General features: G+C 32.0%; 3 protein-coding genes across 7 annotated transcripts in view; 1 reads left to right on the top strand and 2 right to left on the bottom strand.

Annotated features, from left to right (window-relative positions):
- LOC108762177 (arylsulfatase B) overlaps positions 1-9630 on the bottom strand; it is a 14216-nt gene extending 4586 nt beyond the window's left edge. Inside the window, exons 1-8 of one of the 2 annotated variants that reach the window (XM_018509077.1) lie at positions 9332-9630; positions 6397-6556; positions 5687-5913; positions 4753-4996; positions 4474-4631; positions 3825-4116; positions 3177-3523; positions 2843-3094 (exon numbers count right to left, since the gene is read on the bottom strand). In XM_018509077.1, coding sequence (XP_018364579.1) covers positions 2861-3094; positions 3177-3523; positions 3825-4116; positions 4474-4631; positions 4753-4996; positions 5687-5913; positions 6397-6556; positions 9332-9454 — 1785 coding nt within the window. In that variant the 5' untranslated portion in view covers positions 9455-9630 and the 3' untranslated portion in view covers positions 2843-2860. Of the gene's footprint in view, positions 1-2539; positions 3095-3176; positions 3524-3824; positions 4117-4473; positions 4632-4752; positions 4997-5686; positions 5914-6396; positions 6557-9331 lie in introns of those variants that run through there. The other variant, XM_018509076.1, reaches the window with a different exon arrangement.
- Positions 9631-10998: 1368 nt separating this feature from the next.
- Positions 10999-13440, bottom strand: Idi (Isopentenyl-diphosphate delta isomerase). Its single transcript, XM_018509031.1, has 3 exons — positions 13251-13440; positions 12516-12822; positions 10999-11846 (listed from the first exon to the last, which is right to left on the bottom strand). The coding sequence occupies exons 1-3, from the start codon at positions 13301-13303 to the stop codon at positions 11385-11387; spliced, it is 822 nt and encodes a 273-aa protein (XP_018364533.1). The 5' UTR covers positions 13304-13440; the 3' UTR covers positions 10999-11384.
- Positions 13441-14200: 760 nt separating this feature from the next.
- Positions 14201-16569, top strand: mRpL9 (mitochondrial ribosomal protein L9). 4 transcript variants are annotated; one of them, XM_018509038.1, is made up of 3 exons: positions 14201-14265; positions 14466-14613; positions 15827-16569. In XM_018509038.1, exons 2-3 carry the CDS (start codon positions 14518-14520, stop codon positions 16544-16546), a joined length of 816 nt encoding a protein of 271 aa, XP_018364540.1. In that variant the 5' UTR covers positions 14201-14265; positions 14466-14517; the 3' UTR covers positions 16547-16569. The 4 variants fall into 4 exon arrangements, with proteins under 4 accessions (XP_018364540.1, XP_018364541.1, XP_018364538.1 ...); XM_018509039.1 differs by having other exon boundaries at positions 14257-14274; XM_018509036.1 differs by lacking the exon at positions 14201-14265 and adding an exon at positions 14270-14345.
- The last annotated feature ends 119 nt before the right edge of the window (positions 16570-16688 follow it).

Below are 16688 nucleotides of genomic sequence, written 5' to 3'. Positions count from 1 at the left end.
ATCTGATTTTTTAAAATGTTGTTTGCACGCACAAAATAAGGTATAGCCTGTTGAATTTTTGTCTACATTACTCATTTTTCATTTAGTTCATATTTTTGTTAAATGTTGCTTATATTACGTAATAATATGAAATATCGACGAGGTACGATTTAGGTGACCAGTACGCATTCAGCAACTTTCCCCTACCTTTAACGAGTTTATGATGTCCAATTAATACTGCACGTTATCAAAATTCCGGATATTTATGACAACGGATTTCCGCTCGTCAGTTTTCTTTGTCTTGATCACAGATCATTGATTAATAACATTTGTTTGAACAAAGTTGCATTTACCTCCCGTAATGAATAAATGGGTGCATCCAGAAGCACGACCGCTCACTGAGCGCTCATTGAGCTCTTGTATCTGTTTGGTCTATATTTTTCGATCTAATGGAATATGCCAATCAGATGCAAGAGCTCACTGAGCACTCAGTGAGCGGTCGTGCTTCTGGATGCACCCATTGGATCCTTAATTTGTCAAGAGTCTTTCAGTCGGCGCTCCATTATCGGACATAAAAATTATGATCATATTCTTTAACATATCTTTTCTATTTAGAGCATCGACTATTCAATCGATCGATTTATCTAATGTCGCAACGACATCTAAAAATGAAATATACAGTGTTGTATTATAATGTTAAATGATAAAAATGCGAATGCGCATTGCGTTGTTATAATTATAGCATTATTATCATAACTAAAATGATGTAAGTGAGAAGATAATAGATATCTAAAGTTAAATTATCATATACGTCATTTGTAAGTACAATATTTTTACATTTAATATGGGGAACTATATTGAAAAGATGCTTTAGAATACATTACAAATATCCGAATATTGAGTTTATTTTAAAGTTTTTATACATATTTCCTCTCTCTCTCTGTCTAATGTACAATGTACATACAATTAGTGCGGTTAATTCTAATTTATTTAGGCCCAGTTTCACAACTGACGGTTAACTCTTAACCGAAGTTCAACTTATTCATTATCTCTTTTTAATTCTAGAATTGGAAAAAGGTGACAAATAAGTTGAACCTCGGTTAAGAGTTAACCGTGAGTTGTGAAACTGGGCCTTATTCCAAGACATATATGATATAATTATTTGTAATAATAGAATATTTATTTTAAAAAAATATTAAAATTTAATTGAATAGTAATTTGCTTTACGTAAGATTGCATGATTCTAGCACAAATTAAGCAATAAAATACTCAACGGTCAATTTTAAGCAGAAATCGTGAGGCTCATAATTTGTTCTCATAAAACTTGTAAGAATTTATAACTAATATTATAATTCTATGCGTACGTACGATAATTCGTTAATACCTACCATTTCTCGTAAAACTTACGGCTAGCAAAACAGTTGTAAGTTTTTACAAATCTTACGAGAACTACGAACTTTACGATTCTGCTTAAAACTGATCCATTTAAACTAATGCGTTTAATTACGAAGAAAGACACAGAAAAAACAGATTTAAATGCGTATTAATTGAGATAGATATTTCATAACCAGTAAATTTAGATTAGTCTAAAAAGAACCGTCGATTCTCGGTAGAGTCACGTATTAGAGTTAAATAAAAATATTGTCAAATAATTAGTAAGACTATTAATTTGAAATTATGTGTAAAATTTTTACGAAAAATTATGTAGATTGAGACAAGATCTTAGAAATTCTTAGTTTTCCATCGATATTTATAATGGGACGTGGAGTGGCACTGTTTATTTTAAAAACTAAGAAATCCTCCCCCCCCCCCTTTTCCGTATATGATTTCTGACGCTATATTTACGCATTTTTACGTATCTTGTATCATGAAACAAACAACGCCATTCTACGTCCCACTACAAATATCTCTAAGATCTTGTCCTAATTTATGTAGTTTTTTTGTATGTTTTGTCGAAATTTTTTTTTGTCAAGGATTATTTGAGATAAGATTTTCTCTCTGTAATTTTCTCTACGTAATTTTCTTCCTATTTGCTTTAAAATAAAAATACAATAAGATAAGCTATATCTTCGGTCCAAGTGGGATTACTAATCGAAGTAACACACAATGTTACAATGATGTTAAAGTGACGTGTAAAATTCAATAAATCTACAAGTACTCAAGAAACACATAAAAGTTAACAAAAAATTAAAATGTCTTTATTTTGATTCTTAATTTCAAATTTTCTAACAAAAAAATCATTATTTAAACTTTTATGAAAATAAAGTCATTTTGACTTTTTCTTGACCTAGTCGATTCCTTGAACAGTGAAATACTATCAATTAAATCTCACAATCAGATTTCATCTTAGATCTGTTTTTTGTGACTAAATTTATATACACTTTTGGAACTTAAAATAAGATGGATATACGTTTGACATTTGGAGAAAGCGAAAAAAAGAATTAATTTTAGTGCAGTCTAATGCAGAAATAAAAAATAGACCTCTTATCTCATATTATCGTGACAATTGAGTATTATTTTGAATATTGTTTTTTTATTCATAAATGTCCATGTAACAGCAAAAAGAAAACTGTTGTAATGCTATTCAATAGCACACATAAAATAAATGTTAATTCGCCGAACAATGTAAATGCTGATTCATAATTCACGTTTAAGATCTTATTTATGTGTGTAAAAATAAACTCGTATGTTTTATAATGTGCAATAACTTTGCATATTTTACACATCGTAATTCTTTCTAAAGAAACGCGTTAAATAGAAAACGAAGACGCAGGAATGCTTCTTGATCTCGATGCAACTTCAAAATCGGCTCCACGTGACAGCGAATACTTTAATTGGACCGACGGAATTTCGTTACGTGTACGTCTGCGTTTCGAATTGTTCAAACGAAAGCTTTGCACCCGACTGCTACGAGGATGATCCCGATGTGAAGATAATACGCCAAACCGGCCAATTGAGCAGCTGCGTTGTACAAAAATATATCGCCTGATGGTATCCACGGTTCCCATGTATTGTTCGTTCTTCTTGGATCAGCGAGCCAGTCTACTGACGGCTTGATTTGCATCGCGACATTGCGCGCATATTGCTCCAGAATCTGATCCAGTTCCCGGGCGATCTGTGAAAAGAAAAGAAATTGGTACAAGATGCTCTTTCTTAATTCAGTTTTAACATTTTGATCAGATTTGATGTTTTCTCACCCTCGGATATTGTTCGGCGATATTCTTCGTTTCGCAGGGATCGTTCTCGATATCGAAGAGACACTCGGTGACGTTACAAGTGAGAAAACTATAATAACTGATATTGAATCGACAAGAGACTGTAGCGTCGTTACGTAACTGAACCATTGTGCTGGGTTGAGTAACTGGACCACCCAAATGATAAGTGATGCTCTGTGATACCGCGCTTGTTAAAATGGTCTCGGTGTAGCGTGGCACATCCTCCTGTATGTTTTTTCTCGAACTGTTGCCAAAAAACGGAGGTAATATATAACTTCTTTCGAAATCGGGTCGATGATGTCCGTCATAGTGACCGCCCTCGATCGATCCTAAGATGTAATTTTTCGTAAGTACTAAAAGCCAATAAAAATAAGTTGAGTACTGAAAGTATTTATATATAAGTAAAAATAACTATAAAAATAAAATTTTATTTGAATGTTTCGAGCATTCCACCCACCTATTTTGAAGGTTTAATATCGATTTACAGTATTCTATGATTTTATGATTATAGTATATTTTATAAGTTTCACTTTTGAAACTAGTTGAAAGACTTATTTATAAGGAAATCTCCAGGCACTGTTACATATAAATTGTATTGCGTTATTTCCCTCAATCATGATAACAAAGTACCTCGAAGAAGTTTGTACTGCTTGTATATGGCACCCTCGGTTTTGGAAATCTCGTCGATGTTCAGCAGCAGCTTGTCCCTGACTATCGGATAGCCGTCGCTCAACATGCTCCACTGATTCACCCCGTCGATCTTCTCTAAATCCCTCAGATCGCCATCAGCGGCGGCATAGAGGGTTGGCAGCCAGTCGGTTATGTGCATCAGGTTGTTGCACACACGTGCTGCTTTATGCAATCTTGGTGACCATAGCACAGCGACTCCTCTCACTCCACCCTCGTAAAGGGTATATTTCATCTGCCATCATAAATCACGCTCTTATATATCGCTGTGTCTCTTAAAACATCGAAGCGGTTCATAAGCTCGTGCGTATCTCCGGGATTTTTCAAATAAATAAGACGTTTTTTTATATTTGTAATACATCAATAATACAGATATATATAATAATTATCAACAATATACATAACAACAATAGTAAACATTCTTGTATCATAAATAATATAATTTTAGAACTAATATAATGTATTTTTAGATATAATGTATTTTTAGATATTTTTTTCTATCTCTCACGACCGTCGAAAATTAGTTACTATAAGAATTAAATTTAATTTATTAATTTAATATAGTGACTTAAGTGAGGTATAAAATACTTACACCTCGTAAGGGAAAATTAGAGCCGTAATTGCGAAATTTACCAACGGGCGCCGCGCCGTTGTCGGTGAGGAAAAGAATTACCGAATCCCTCAGCATCCCCCGACTGCCCAAAGTATTGACGATGAGTCCAACGGAATCGTCTAATTTCGATACCATTTCTAACAAAATTATAATGACAAGATAACAAAGATACTCGATTAAAATAAGTTGTAAGTTAACATTTAATATTGATTTTAATTATTTGACATAAACTTTTGCCGCCAACATAATCGTACGCACTGGCATATTTGCGGCGATTTTGTTCCACGATGTGCATGAATCGTTTGTCGTAGTGATCATAATCTTGCGGATTCTCGAGAGGCGCATGAACAGCAAGGTGCGATATTTGGAGATAGAGCGGTCGAGACGGATCGTGGGTCTGAATGATCCTGACCGCCTCGTCGGTGAAAAGATCCGTCACGTATTTGTCGGTTAAGCCGTAAGCCGGAGCATCGCCACGATGCATATCGTACCCGCTCATATTCTAATATACATGGAAAAAGAGTACCGAGTATCGAGCAATGAAATGTAATAACAATACAGCAAATAAGTCTTTAAAATCATTTTTACGTCAAAACAACGACGAAATAATATTAGTTTGTACCGGAAAAAAGATAAATTAAGGAACAAATTTGTACGAATATTTATCTGGATAAAATTTTCTTACGTATTACCATGTTATATGCATGTATTAGATATCATAAAAATATACAAACATATGAGTCTCACATAGAAAACGTAATAAAAATTATTTATTATGATAATATTTGTTAAAAATTAATTATTTACAATTATTTATTATTTTACAAATACACAATTTATAAAAAGATGAATAAAAGACAGAAAGAATTATAATTTTTCAGAAGCCAAACTGATTAACTCTGTAAAACAAAAAGTAGAGGAAATTGTTGAAGTTGTAAACTAGTCATGAGTTGTATACTAAAATTGAAAAATTTGTAAAAATTAGAATTAACCAATTTAGCTTCTCGCACAAAATACGTGCACAATCTTTTTCTTCTCTTTTATAATTTGTCTCGTACAAATCTCCAAGTCATTTTTGTTATATTTTTCTCGTAAGACTAGATCGTTAATAAAATGTACAAGAGATAGAACTTTACATGCGCTTTAATAGTTTATCAAATTACGAAATGATAGATTCGTTCGAAATATGTACCTGATATGAGTATTTATAGTCATAATACGAAACGTGACTATTATAAAAGCCAAGGAAGGAATCGAAGCCACGGTGCAAGGGAGTGTGCTGAGGTGTGTGATATCCCAAGTGCCACTTCCCGATCATCTTTGTCGTGTACCCCAACCCCCGTAGATGTTCCGGCAAAATCCTCACACTGAGGGGTAGTCCTCTGGGTTCGCCACCCTGTATACTTTCTCCTTGCATACCTGTATCGAACAACATAGATCGACTGCATACGAGAGCATCTCGGATGCTGCGTTAATTCACGCGACTGCATTAATTTAATAAAATTTAGAAAAAAAAATCCGCTGTCGGTATTACACAGCTTTTATAGAAATCTCCAAAATCGTTTTTAGCCTCTTTTTAACCCCTTTTTTTTTTTAAATTTTGAAACGATTTGGTCAACGGATTCGTGTTCAACGGGTAAAAATATAAAAATGATTATTCATATGTGCGCAGCAAAAATGAAGTAAAATTTGATTATCAGCGTTACAAATTGTTTCGACCTTTACACGTGTCTTTTCGTTGCTCGAACACAGTTCGTAAATGTCGTAAAACTTTGCGAAATGATAAAAAAATCATTGAAACTGATCTCAGCGGTAAAAAAAAGGAAAAGAAAAAAGCTGACAATGGAATCTATTTCTGGCGCAAAAACCTTGTAGTGCGTTAAAGCAATGAATAATACATACCCATACGTATCGGATACTTTCCAGTAAAAAACGCCGTTCTAGAAGGTGTGCTGGACGGTAAGACGTAATGCCTATTTAATATAATTCCGTTGTATGCCAGAGCATCTATGTTTGGGGTCGGTATCTGATTCGAGCCGTGGAAACCAACGTCATTCCACCCCTAAAAATTTGGAATGTTTTATTTTCAGCGTGTATATAATATGAAATATATAATAAAAATTAATACGAAATATATAATAAAAATTAATTAGTAATTAAAACGAGGTGTTAATAATTTGATAATTTACAATTATTAAAAGATGAATCTCATACTAAAAGAAAAAATTGCCTGCGCTGTAACAATTTAGATGGTAAAATATGACATAGCATTTTTAATTGGCCGCTGCAGTCAGTTAAAAATGCCATGTCATAATTAACCAATCTTTTCTTTTAATGCAGCAAATACCAACTAGCAGTGACATAATTAGTTATAATTTCTCATTCAACATAACTATAACTATAATATAACACATATTGTACGTAATGTAACATTTATTTTATTGAATGGGAAATTATAATTAACTAAAAATAATTAATCAAATGCCAATTTGAGTCAACACTGGTTATTAGTGTGTATTTTATTATAAAATTTATTCAAAAAATGAATATTAAACGTATACATTTAGACCTGCGATCAAGGTCCTCAGTACAAAAAATATATTAACAAAATTAAATAGTGATAGCGCATACAATTATTAACATATAAAATACGAACAAACTGTGGTGGTGATATTCGAGTTAATCTTGGTCATCAAATTACTAAGTTAACTAAAAAGAAAGATTTTTTGTTTTGAAACGACCTACAGTAAAGATTAAAAAATAATTTTAAAAAATAATTTAAAAAGCAAACATGAAATTATACGCGAGAAGTGGTAAAAAAAGGACTTACATGATTGTCAAGATTGACCTGTATCTATAATTTATATGTTGCTTGGTTATTTATTATTTATTATTTATACTTTTTGTCTTTGTAAGAACATGTTCTATTGTCCACTGTTTCTCTCAATTTTTATTTTACGTCTACCAAACAGTTATGTCGTGTCTAATATTTTTAAATTTTGTTTCATGTAAGTGAACGAAATTTTGATTACTACTGTTATTTATATTAACTTTTTAATTTATTCACATTTGTATTACGCAGTAAATTGAACAGTCTAATGGAGCATGTACAACGAATCTTATAGATACAGGTTTCTATCAATCTTGACAGTCATGTAAGTTTTTTTTTACCATTTTTCGCGTATAATTTTATGTTAGCCTTTTTAAATTATTTTTTAAAATTATTTTTTAATTTTTTTTACTATAGGTCGTTTCAAAACAAAAAGTCGTTTTCTTTTTAGTTAACTTAGTAATTTGATGACCAAGATTAACTCGGATATCACCACCACAGTTTTTTCGTATATTATATGTTAATAGTTTATGTATGCGCTATCACTATTTAATTTTGTTAATATATTTTTTGTACTGAGAAGAACCTTGACCGTATATAGGTCGAAGCGTATACGTTTAATATTCACTTCACTGAGAAAAAAATATAGTCAATTTTAATAAATATTTAGTTCAATACTGCCAACTAAATATTTACTTACAGTAAATAAATACTTGTTTAGTAAAAAAAAATGATTGTTAAATCAAATTAACATTTCTTGTATCAAATAAATATATCTTTATATTTAATAAACATTTAGTTGGCATGTATTCAACTAAATATTTATTAAAATTGACTATATTTTTTTTCAGTGTTTGAATAAATGTTATAATAAAATACACACTAATAACCAGTGTTGGCTCAAATTGACATTTGATTTATTATTTTTAGAATTTTCTTCAGAGAGCCTATCGATTATATTGTTTATAATTAACTAAGTTATGTTACTGTTGATATTATAGTTGATGTTTATGGGACATGTACATTCAAAACATTACTCTCGTACCGGAAGCCTAACATATAAAAATTACGTGATCGAATTAAATTGTAATTGGCGCGTGTAGGAATTATCATTCCGTCGTGTCGGAATGAGTCACAATTCATGACATGCGTACTGTTGATTGCGGAGGCGTAGATAAGACGTAAGCTACGATAATTAACTCAACTAAGGATAATTTTAATCTGGAATACTTTTGCGTAAATTAATCGTGCTGAATTGTGTATGTAAAGCAAGCACGAGTAACGCAAAATATAATGATGTTTATACAAACTGTTATATGTATATATGTATGTAATATAAAGTATTGCTCTTAATAATATATGTGCAAAATGTGATTTAATTCTTAATTATTTTCTCATCAAATTTACGAATAAGCAAATTGACAAAATGCAATTTTACATAAAAATCAAGATGGATAAAAGAATTACTAACAATAAGTAACTTTTAAATCAAAATATAATGCTCAAATTTTACACAGCTATTTAGACGTAATAATAAAACAATCTATGAAATTTTTATATTTTTGGTATTTACATATGACACATATCCTTAAGAATTACTGAGAATCTCAGGACTGATCTTCATAAACTTTTCTTCTATTCTTCTGCTTTTTCTTTCTATTTCTAAATTTCCGTTGTATATTAACACTATAAAACTCTATAACTATATACTTGGTATACTTGTAAAGTATATTTAAATACCTGAATTTTTTAAAAGAATATAGAATATTTCTAGCTTCTCTTTTTATCTCTTTAATTAAATTTTAATCCTCACTTCTTGTAAGGAGATGAGACAATAAATAAAAAAGGATTTATAACAATTGTAAAACTCTGCTTTTGAAAATTTTAAATAAAGAAAGGAAAAGAGAAGATTTATATATTTAGAAATATAATACATAATCATTTATTCTTATGTTTTATAATGCAATTATCAACTAAAGGATCTTCGTTTTTATCAATATGTTTTACCAAATCATCAGCCATCAAGACGATTATATTCGGTGCTGCTTCGTAACCAAATGCAGTTCCAAACAGAAAAAAACAAAAAACTTGATAAATATCAATCCGTAATTGTGTCATTAAATGCACCATCTTCACAATGATTTAACTGTTTTTAAATATTCAGGAATTACAAAAACGAAGAGAAATAAATTTCACTCTTCGTTCACGCGCGGCTTCTTTTTCGCACCTCGCGTCACTTAGTAGTAATACTCGCATAAACAGAAGGAGGATACATCATTTACACGACGTATATATGTACCGACGAACTCTTGTAAGATAGGAGCAAGAAGAAGAGACAACGTTTATATATCCCACCCACGAAAGAGCGTCATGAATGGATCAAGGGGAACGGGAATAAGGGAACATGTATATTAATGATCACGACAATGACAAAGATAACGTGTCTCAAACTGGGTTGCTTCTCGTCTTACAACCTATTTTCTCTACTTATCTAATTCCCTTCCGCGACTGACCGCGACTACTTACGTTCACGTAGAATTAAGGAGATGTAACGTAAGAGAGAAGTATTACAAAGAAGCGCAGTACCCCTTCATTTTTACGTCTGAAGTTTCATAGTCATCCTCACGATTAATGATGCCGGATGCTTCTTGTAAATTTAAAATATGTAAGCAGAAAAGTAAAAGAAATTAACAGTATGTTGTTATAAAATGTGTAGTACGATCACTAAGGTGGAGATTTACATAGCTAATCTAAAGGTCGTAATGAATAAGAAATTTTTAGAACATAAATTAAGCTTTACTCTTTAGAACATATTAATTTAATCTTTGAACTCGAATTATACAAACTGTTAAAATCACTTACATTTTTTGTATTATAAGGATACACAGAGTAGTTGTGGAAATGTTTGTCTAAAAAATTAGAAGAAAATATACTGCAAACTTCCTAAGTTTTATCGTATCCCGACTAATGTCGAATTAATTGTTACAAATTACTTGAAAAGTCACGCACATAAATTATAGGTATAATATCATTTATATATTCGCAGAAATTTATACATGTATCACATAGTTAAAAATACGAAAGGTTACATTTTATATTCAGTATCTTTTCTTGCGAGACCATCAATTGAGAAAAACTTATTTTACATCTTTTATTTATTTTCTTGTTAAAGAAATTGTTTTTTCATCAACGACATTATTCACCAAAAGTTTAAAATACATCATGATGAACATAAACATCCTTTACTACTATGATAGATAGTCGTCGACATTGACGCAACGAGTGACGTATTAATTAAGACATCCAAATAATTGGGAACGCTTTGAACAAGCGACCAGTTAAATGAGCGCATACCTACATCTCCGCAGCCTTTAGAGTTGATAAAATGAAATAGTGGAGAAGTGTGTATGTCGCTCATTAAGAGCTGTAAATGTAGTTCATGGTCTAGAAACAATGTGACGAATTGGTTCAAGAGTATTAAAAAAAACGGAAATAAATTAATTAGGAACATGCAGAAGCAAAAACAAAAAACGTTGAAGAGATAAAAGCGAATTTCAGTAACAAATTTATTTACTTACATTCATATATAATATTTAATAAAATATATGTACATATTTAATAAAATATATACATTTTGCAACAGATGTTCAAGTATAACATTCAGGTGCGAGCCCATCCTTTTATAAAAATTTAAAAACGGCTAGTCAAAATCCATCAGTTATATTTAGAAAACATTTCTACAAATACATAAATTGCACAATTCACGTATATACACAAAATATTTAAATGAAGAAAACACAGATACAAACATATCCCATAAACTTAAATCCATAAATTTAAATCCATTTCCTCAGTAATAGAATATAAGAATTGTTATTCCGACGACCTATGTAATATGTATTAGACGAGTTTGACTTTGGTGACAAGGAGCCTATTCGTTTTAGCTAAACTTCTCGCATTCAACTTTTCTCTTTTTCTCTTTATGGAGAAAAAAAATAAATGGTACACGAAAAATTCAACTAAAAAAAGAACAGACATCAGATCTATGCATGTATACAAATTAATCCGTCAACAAAACTATATTCTGGTGATCTTGCATTTTATCTAAGGTATCTAGATTATCCCACCAATGCAGCAATTTAAAATTGTAAATCATACGGAACCACGGTGTCAACAGTGGTGTGGTCTTCATAAAATTCTCAATCTCCGATCGCGACATCCATTGAAGCTCGCTCACTTCATCGGGATTGGGATTTAAGGTGAGATCGTCCCGTTGCAGGAACAATAAGTAATCAATCTCGTGTTCACCCCAGCGACTGCTACTGGGTTTTTTATAGCGAATTCTTGTCAAGTAAAATAGGTCAGAAGGTTTGATCTCATCCCGAGGTATACCCAGCTCATAACAGAGTCTTCTTATCGCGGCTCGACGTACACCTATAGCGTCTCCTTCTTCTATTTCATTAGGAATCTCCGCTAAGGGATGACTGCAGCACGTATTCGTATAGCAATTTGGAAATGTTATCTGTAATATAAATTATATAAAAAAATTAGAGATGTATGAAAAATATTTGTAGAAAAATTAACAATTATTTCACACGAAAAATTTAGTTTGTTACAATTTTAGTTTGTTGACAATTAAGATTGTCACAATTAAGACTTTTACTATGGATTTCTTAGGATTTTTATTTTGAATTTTAATCTTCAAGGTATTTAATCTTATGGGTTAAGCCGTGCTCAGACTATACATTAGAATTGAGATTAGATTAATATTTTATAAAAAAGCAAAGTCCACTAAACTTGATATTGGTTTTCTTTCTTCCAATTGGTTAAAATTCCAATCTATTCTCAATTTTAATCTGTAGATCGTTAGAAAATTATGATAAATAAAACTGAATGTGACTTAAGTACAGAATATCAGTTTCCAAATTCATATATTCTTCCTTTACTTTCAAACTGATATGATTCAAAAAATTAAATTTTTCAGAAAAAGAAAAGACCATTTTTTTAGTTGTGACAATTTTGATTTCCTACAAAATTATAATGTAAATCAGGAATAACTCTCAAAAGTGACATGACTCAAAATATTACCAATTGTAAATATATTTTACCAGAGTCTGATTATTCAAATTTTACTTATGTGATTAAAATATTCAAGATCATATTTTAAAATAATATTAAAGGAGATTCTTACCTTGCCGCTCGATCGTTTCTGGAGTAACAATTCCTTTTTACTATTAAACAGAAAGACACTGAATGCCCTATGTAGGGGTGAACATCCATCTGTATTAATCTCATGACAGACTTGCTTGGTAGCTTCACCAACAGGCTTATCTAGTTCATCAACGAGTATGCAGCGTTCCTGTAAAGCAGCTTTCTGCAATTGTGTTACTCGCATTGTTCCATAATCTTTCTCAAATGTCATCATTTTGTGCATAATACCACTGAGATTCCTAGATATTCCTCTGATCATCATTAACCAGTTATCTGCAGAATAATGACTGGAAATAAATTAACGAGAATGTAAGATATAGCTTCTCTTATATAGCAAAAATAGATAAACATATTCATAAGGTTACCCAACCAAAACAACAAATCATGATAATATCAAAATGAATTGGAAATGACTGAAAAATGACTTAATGATCATTTTGTAATCAATAGGTCTGTTGCTTGCACTTTTGGCACTCGACATCTTCGCTTTCTTTCTTTTTAAGGTAAAATATGTATCTATCTCATTTTAAGTGCAAAAATATTTAGGGATTTCATGCAGCGCGAAAAGACCTATTTTGACATTATTATGATATGATGATTTGTTGTTCTGTTTAGGATGACTTCGAGGAATAGAATTTTATCGATTTAACAATAGAATTTATGATCACTTAGATGGGAATTAATTAACTCGAGGAGCAAGGACATACATACGTACCACGTGGCAAAACACGTCGAGAAGACTGGACTTGACACGATGAGCGTTTCCATCCAACTGCGTTACGAGCATCGTCCAACTTTCCAAGAAAACGGGGACGAGACGAGCCTAATTGAACCGCATAAGATCGAGAATGGTATCTGACGACGAATGGGAATTCTTTCTCTTTACGGTCCGGATTCCGGAATGTAAAGCCGGTTCTACATTAAGTTGCAAGCCGATCGCATGTTTGTTGCGACAGCCAATCTGAAGCTTGCATTTTGAAATCAATGGGCGCCTTCAGCGGACTCAACAGTTGAGTGAGCGCTTGCTGCTATTGATGTATTCTTCCAAGTCTAAAATTCTGATTGGATGAGCTAAAAGAATACACCAATAACAGTGAGCGCTCACAAAACTGTTGAGTCTGCCGGATGCGCCCAATGCTTCGTATTGGCTGTCGCAAAAAACTTGCGATCAGCTTGCAACTGATGTAGAACCGGCTTAATGTGAAAACTGTCTTATCTCTCCTTCGCTTTTACGGAAGAGATCCCTTTATCACTCCTCAATTCATTATTTTCCAACTAAAATCAAACAATGTAGGACTCACTCCTAATAACTGATTTAAGTAAATCACTTAACCTAGACGTGACTCACATCTGAAACTACCAGTGCCATAATAATTTCTCGCACTTTGCGTCAACTTCTTCATAGAACCATTACTTAGCGAAAAGTGAAAGTACTTAAACGAGGTGGAGAATAGAGGTTAAATACATTCGCAAATACTTGTAAATATTCAATTCACAAATATATTATGATGCTAAATGAAGCACAGCCAAACACAGCTGATTGCTGAGTTTACTGACCGAGCACCACTAGCGCTTATCTTCTTCCATTTTCTTCCGCGCAAATTTGTAATATAATAATCATAATAATTATCTATTACGAAGCGCTAACGTGTTTTTCCAAGTTGCGCTAATTCCCGCGAGGAGGCGGTAATCTTCAGACAGCTTATTTATCAAGTGATTCGAGTCAGATGGTAATATTGGTAATCAGGTTATGTTAAAATAGTACAAGTTTATGAAACAAATTTCTATCTGCAGTAATTTAAAAATAAATGTGTGTACATATTTCTTAAGAAACCTAATTATACAATGACTGAATAATAATTAGCAATCGATTCTTGTCAATGACGAATTAACTTTATTTAACTAATTGATCTGTTTTACTAATAATTAGGTACTTATAAGGAGAGCTCTCTGAGAACGGAGGGAGAGGATAAATAATAAATATGCTCAAATTTCCGAGATTATTAGTGAATCATGTGAAAGCATTGGCGACACCCACGTCGTCTAGTAATGCGGATTATTTGTCACAGCAAACACGGGTAATTGCTTTTATTATTACATATATAGCCATTAACATGTTCTTTTCCAGCAAGAAATATAATGCAATGATCTTTTCATTTTGGTTAACATTTGCAAACAAATATAATAACTCGCTGTATTACACTGTCATCTGTTTGGTGCTTTTCATTTGTTGGTGACACAACTTGACACAAGTGTCGATTTATAATAGAAAGATAAAATGATGCTTGTGTCGACTTGTATCAATATAAATGGAAAATACTTTGTGTTTTTTGCTGGAAAGCATTTTAAAGCCTATTCTACAAAGCTTTTTGTTTCCTGTTTCTTGCTCTTATCTATTTTTTATATCTTGTTGTGTTGCTTCTTATCCGGTTTTATGTTTTATGTCGCCCGAGATAAAAATTAACGGCTGTTTTACAATGTGCTTTTTGTTTCCTGTTTCTTGCTGTTTGTCTCTTGCCTTCTTGATCAAAAAGGCAAGAACAAACAGAGACAAACAGCAAGAAATAGGAAACAAAAAGCACATTGTAAAACATAAAATCGGATAAGAAACAAGAAAACGTTGTAGAATAGCCATGACGAACTTTGACAGAAACAAGAAATATGTAGCAAGAAATATAATTGTCTATAAAACGGTTGCAAAGGAGAAAAAAACAAAAGGTAAAAAGCAAGAAACAGAAAACAAAGAGCGCATTGTAGAATAGGCTTAAATGGAAAACTCCTTGCGTTTTTTACTGGAAAGCACCCTTATTAAATTTGTACCACTGAATTAGTACACAATAAAAAAGCTGCTTTATATAAAGTATCTAAATGCAGTGACATAATATAATTAACTTTGGCAATGAAATAATACATATATATTAGTTGATTTATTCTCATATAGTGATCTTGTTCTAATTAATTTCATATATATTCTGTTAAATAATGTTACATATCGTTATCAATTAGTGTATTTTTTTTTCATCTCTATCAGTATATTTTTTTTTATAATAAATTAAATTAAATTAAAGTTAAATTATTGAGCATTTCTTTTTATAAATATTTATATGCTTTTATATTTTACTTTGGTAATTTCATGTACAGCAGTTTTTTGAATATGCATAAATCTAATGTAATACAAATGGCCAAATTTTCTAATTGTGTATTTTGTAATTCTTGAGATAGCTTGATAGTTTCCTACACATATAGATTATTAAACTGTTCTCGTACTTATTCTGTTTTAATTTTTTGCAGAACACTTTTATTCTCAAAAGAAGGAATCCAGTACCTCTTCACAAAAAGAATAGTAAGCCTCATCGTCTGAGAACAAGGCATTTCATTTATGATCTTGTTGAGGATACTAATGTAAAGAAAAAAGAACCACTCGATTTGATTCTGACACAATACGTGGCAGGATTCGGCAATGTGGGCACTCGAGTGTCGCTACATCCAACGACAGCATACTCGAAGCTTTTACTGCCGAAATTGGCGGACTATGCTACCCCCGAGAACATTGAAAAGTATACGAAATTGGCGGTAGACCAGGAAGGTGATAAGCCGTTCAGTTCTTCCTCAGTAGAGAAAACAATGAAGTATTTATCACGGAAGCGGATATCCATAGTGATGTCAAAGGATGTGCCATGGACGTTGGAGAAGTGGCATATCAAAGCAAATTTCCGCAAGGCTGGTATTTACCTACCTGAGGACAGTATAACGATGCCCGTGAAACCAATATCTGGACCGAACCTGGATTTACAGGGAAAGGAATTTTACGTGACTATCACGATTAATAATCGCGAACAGGTGAAGGTGAGATGTAATCTGCATCATTGGACGCCGGAGAGTTCCTCGCAAATTTACGTCAGTGAGTTCTGGAAGCTGCCAGCCGATCCGATATTTCCCGAGGACAAACCGATTTTAGATTCTCTTCCTCCGTTCTGGATAGAAAGGAAGAAGAAAACGACACATTGCTAATGTTGTATTATAATATAAATAAATAACGCTTAATAAGAGTGAATAAGTTTTCCTAGAAATTCCTAACTTTTGGATATATATTTTAGACTTTTTTAGCTGTATCTGTGTGCACGGTTTATCGATCGTCTTTTTTTTTACATTG

This window comes from Trachymyrmex cornetzi, unplaced genomic scaffold (assembly GCF_001594075.2).
Source record: "Trachymyrmex cornetzi isolate Tcor2-1 unplaced genomic scaffold, Tcor1.1 scaffold279, whole genome shotgun sequence".
NCBI classification, from domain to species: domain Eukaryota; kingdom Metazoa; phylum Arthropoda; class Insecta; order Hymenoptera; family Formicidae; genus Trachymyrmex; species Trachymyrmex cornetzi.
This window is presented reverse-complemented; position numbering and strand designations above follow the sequence as displayed.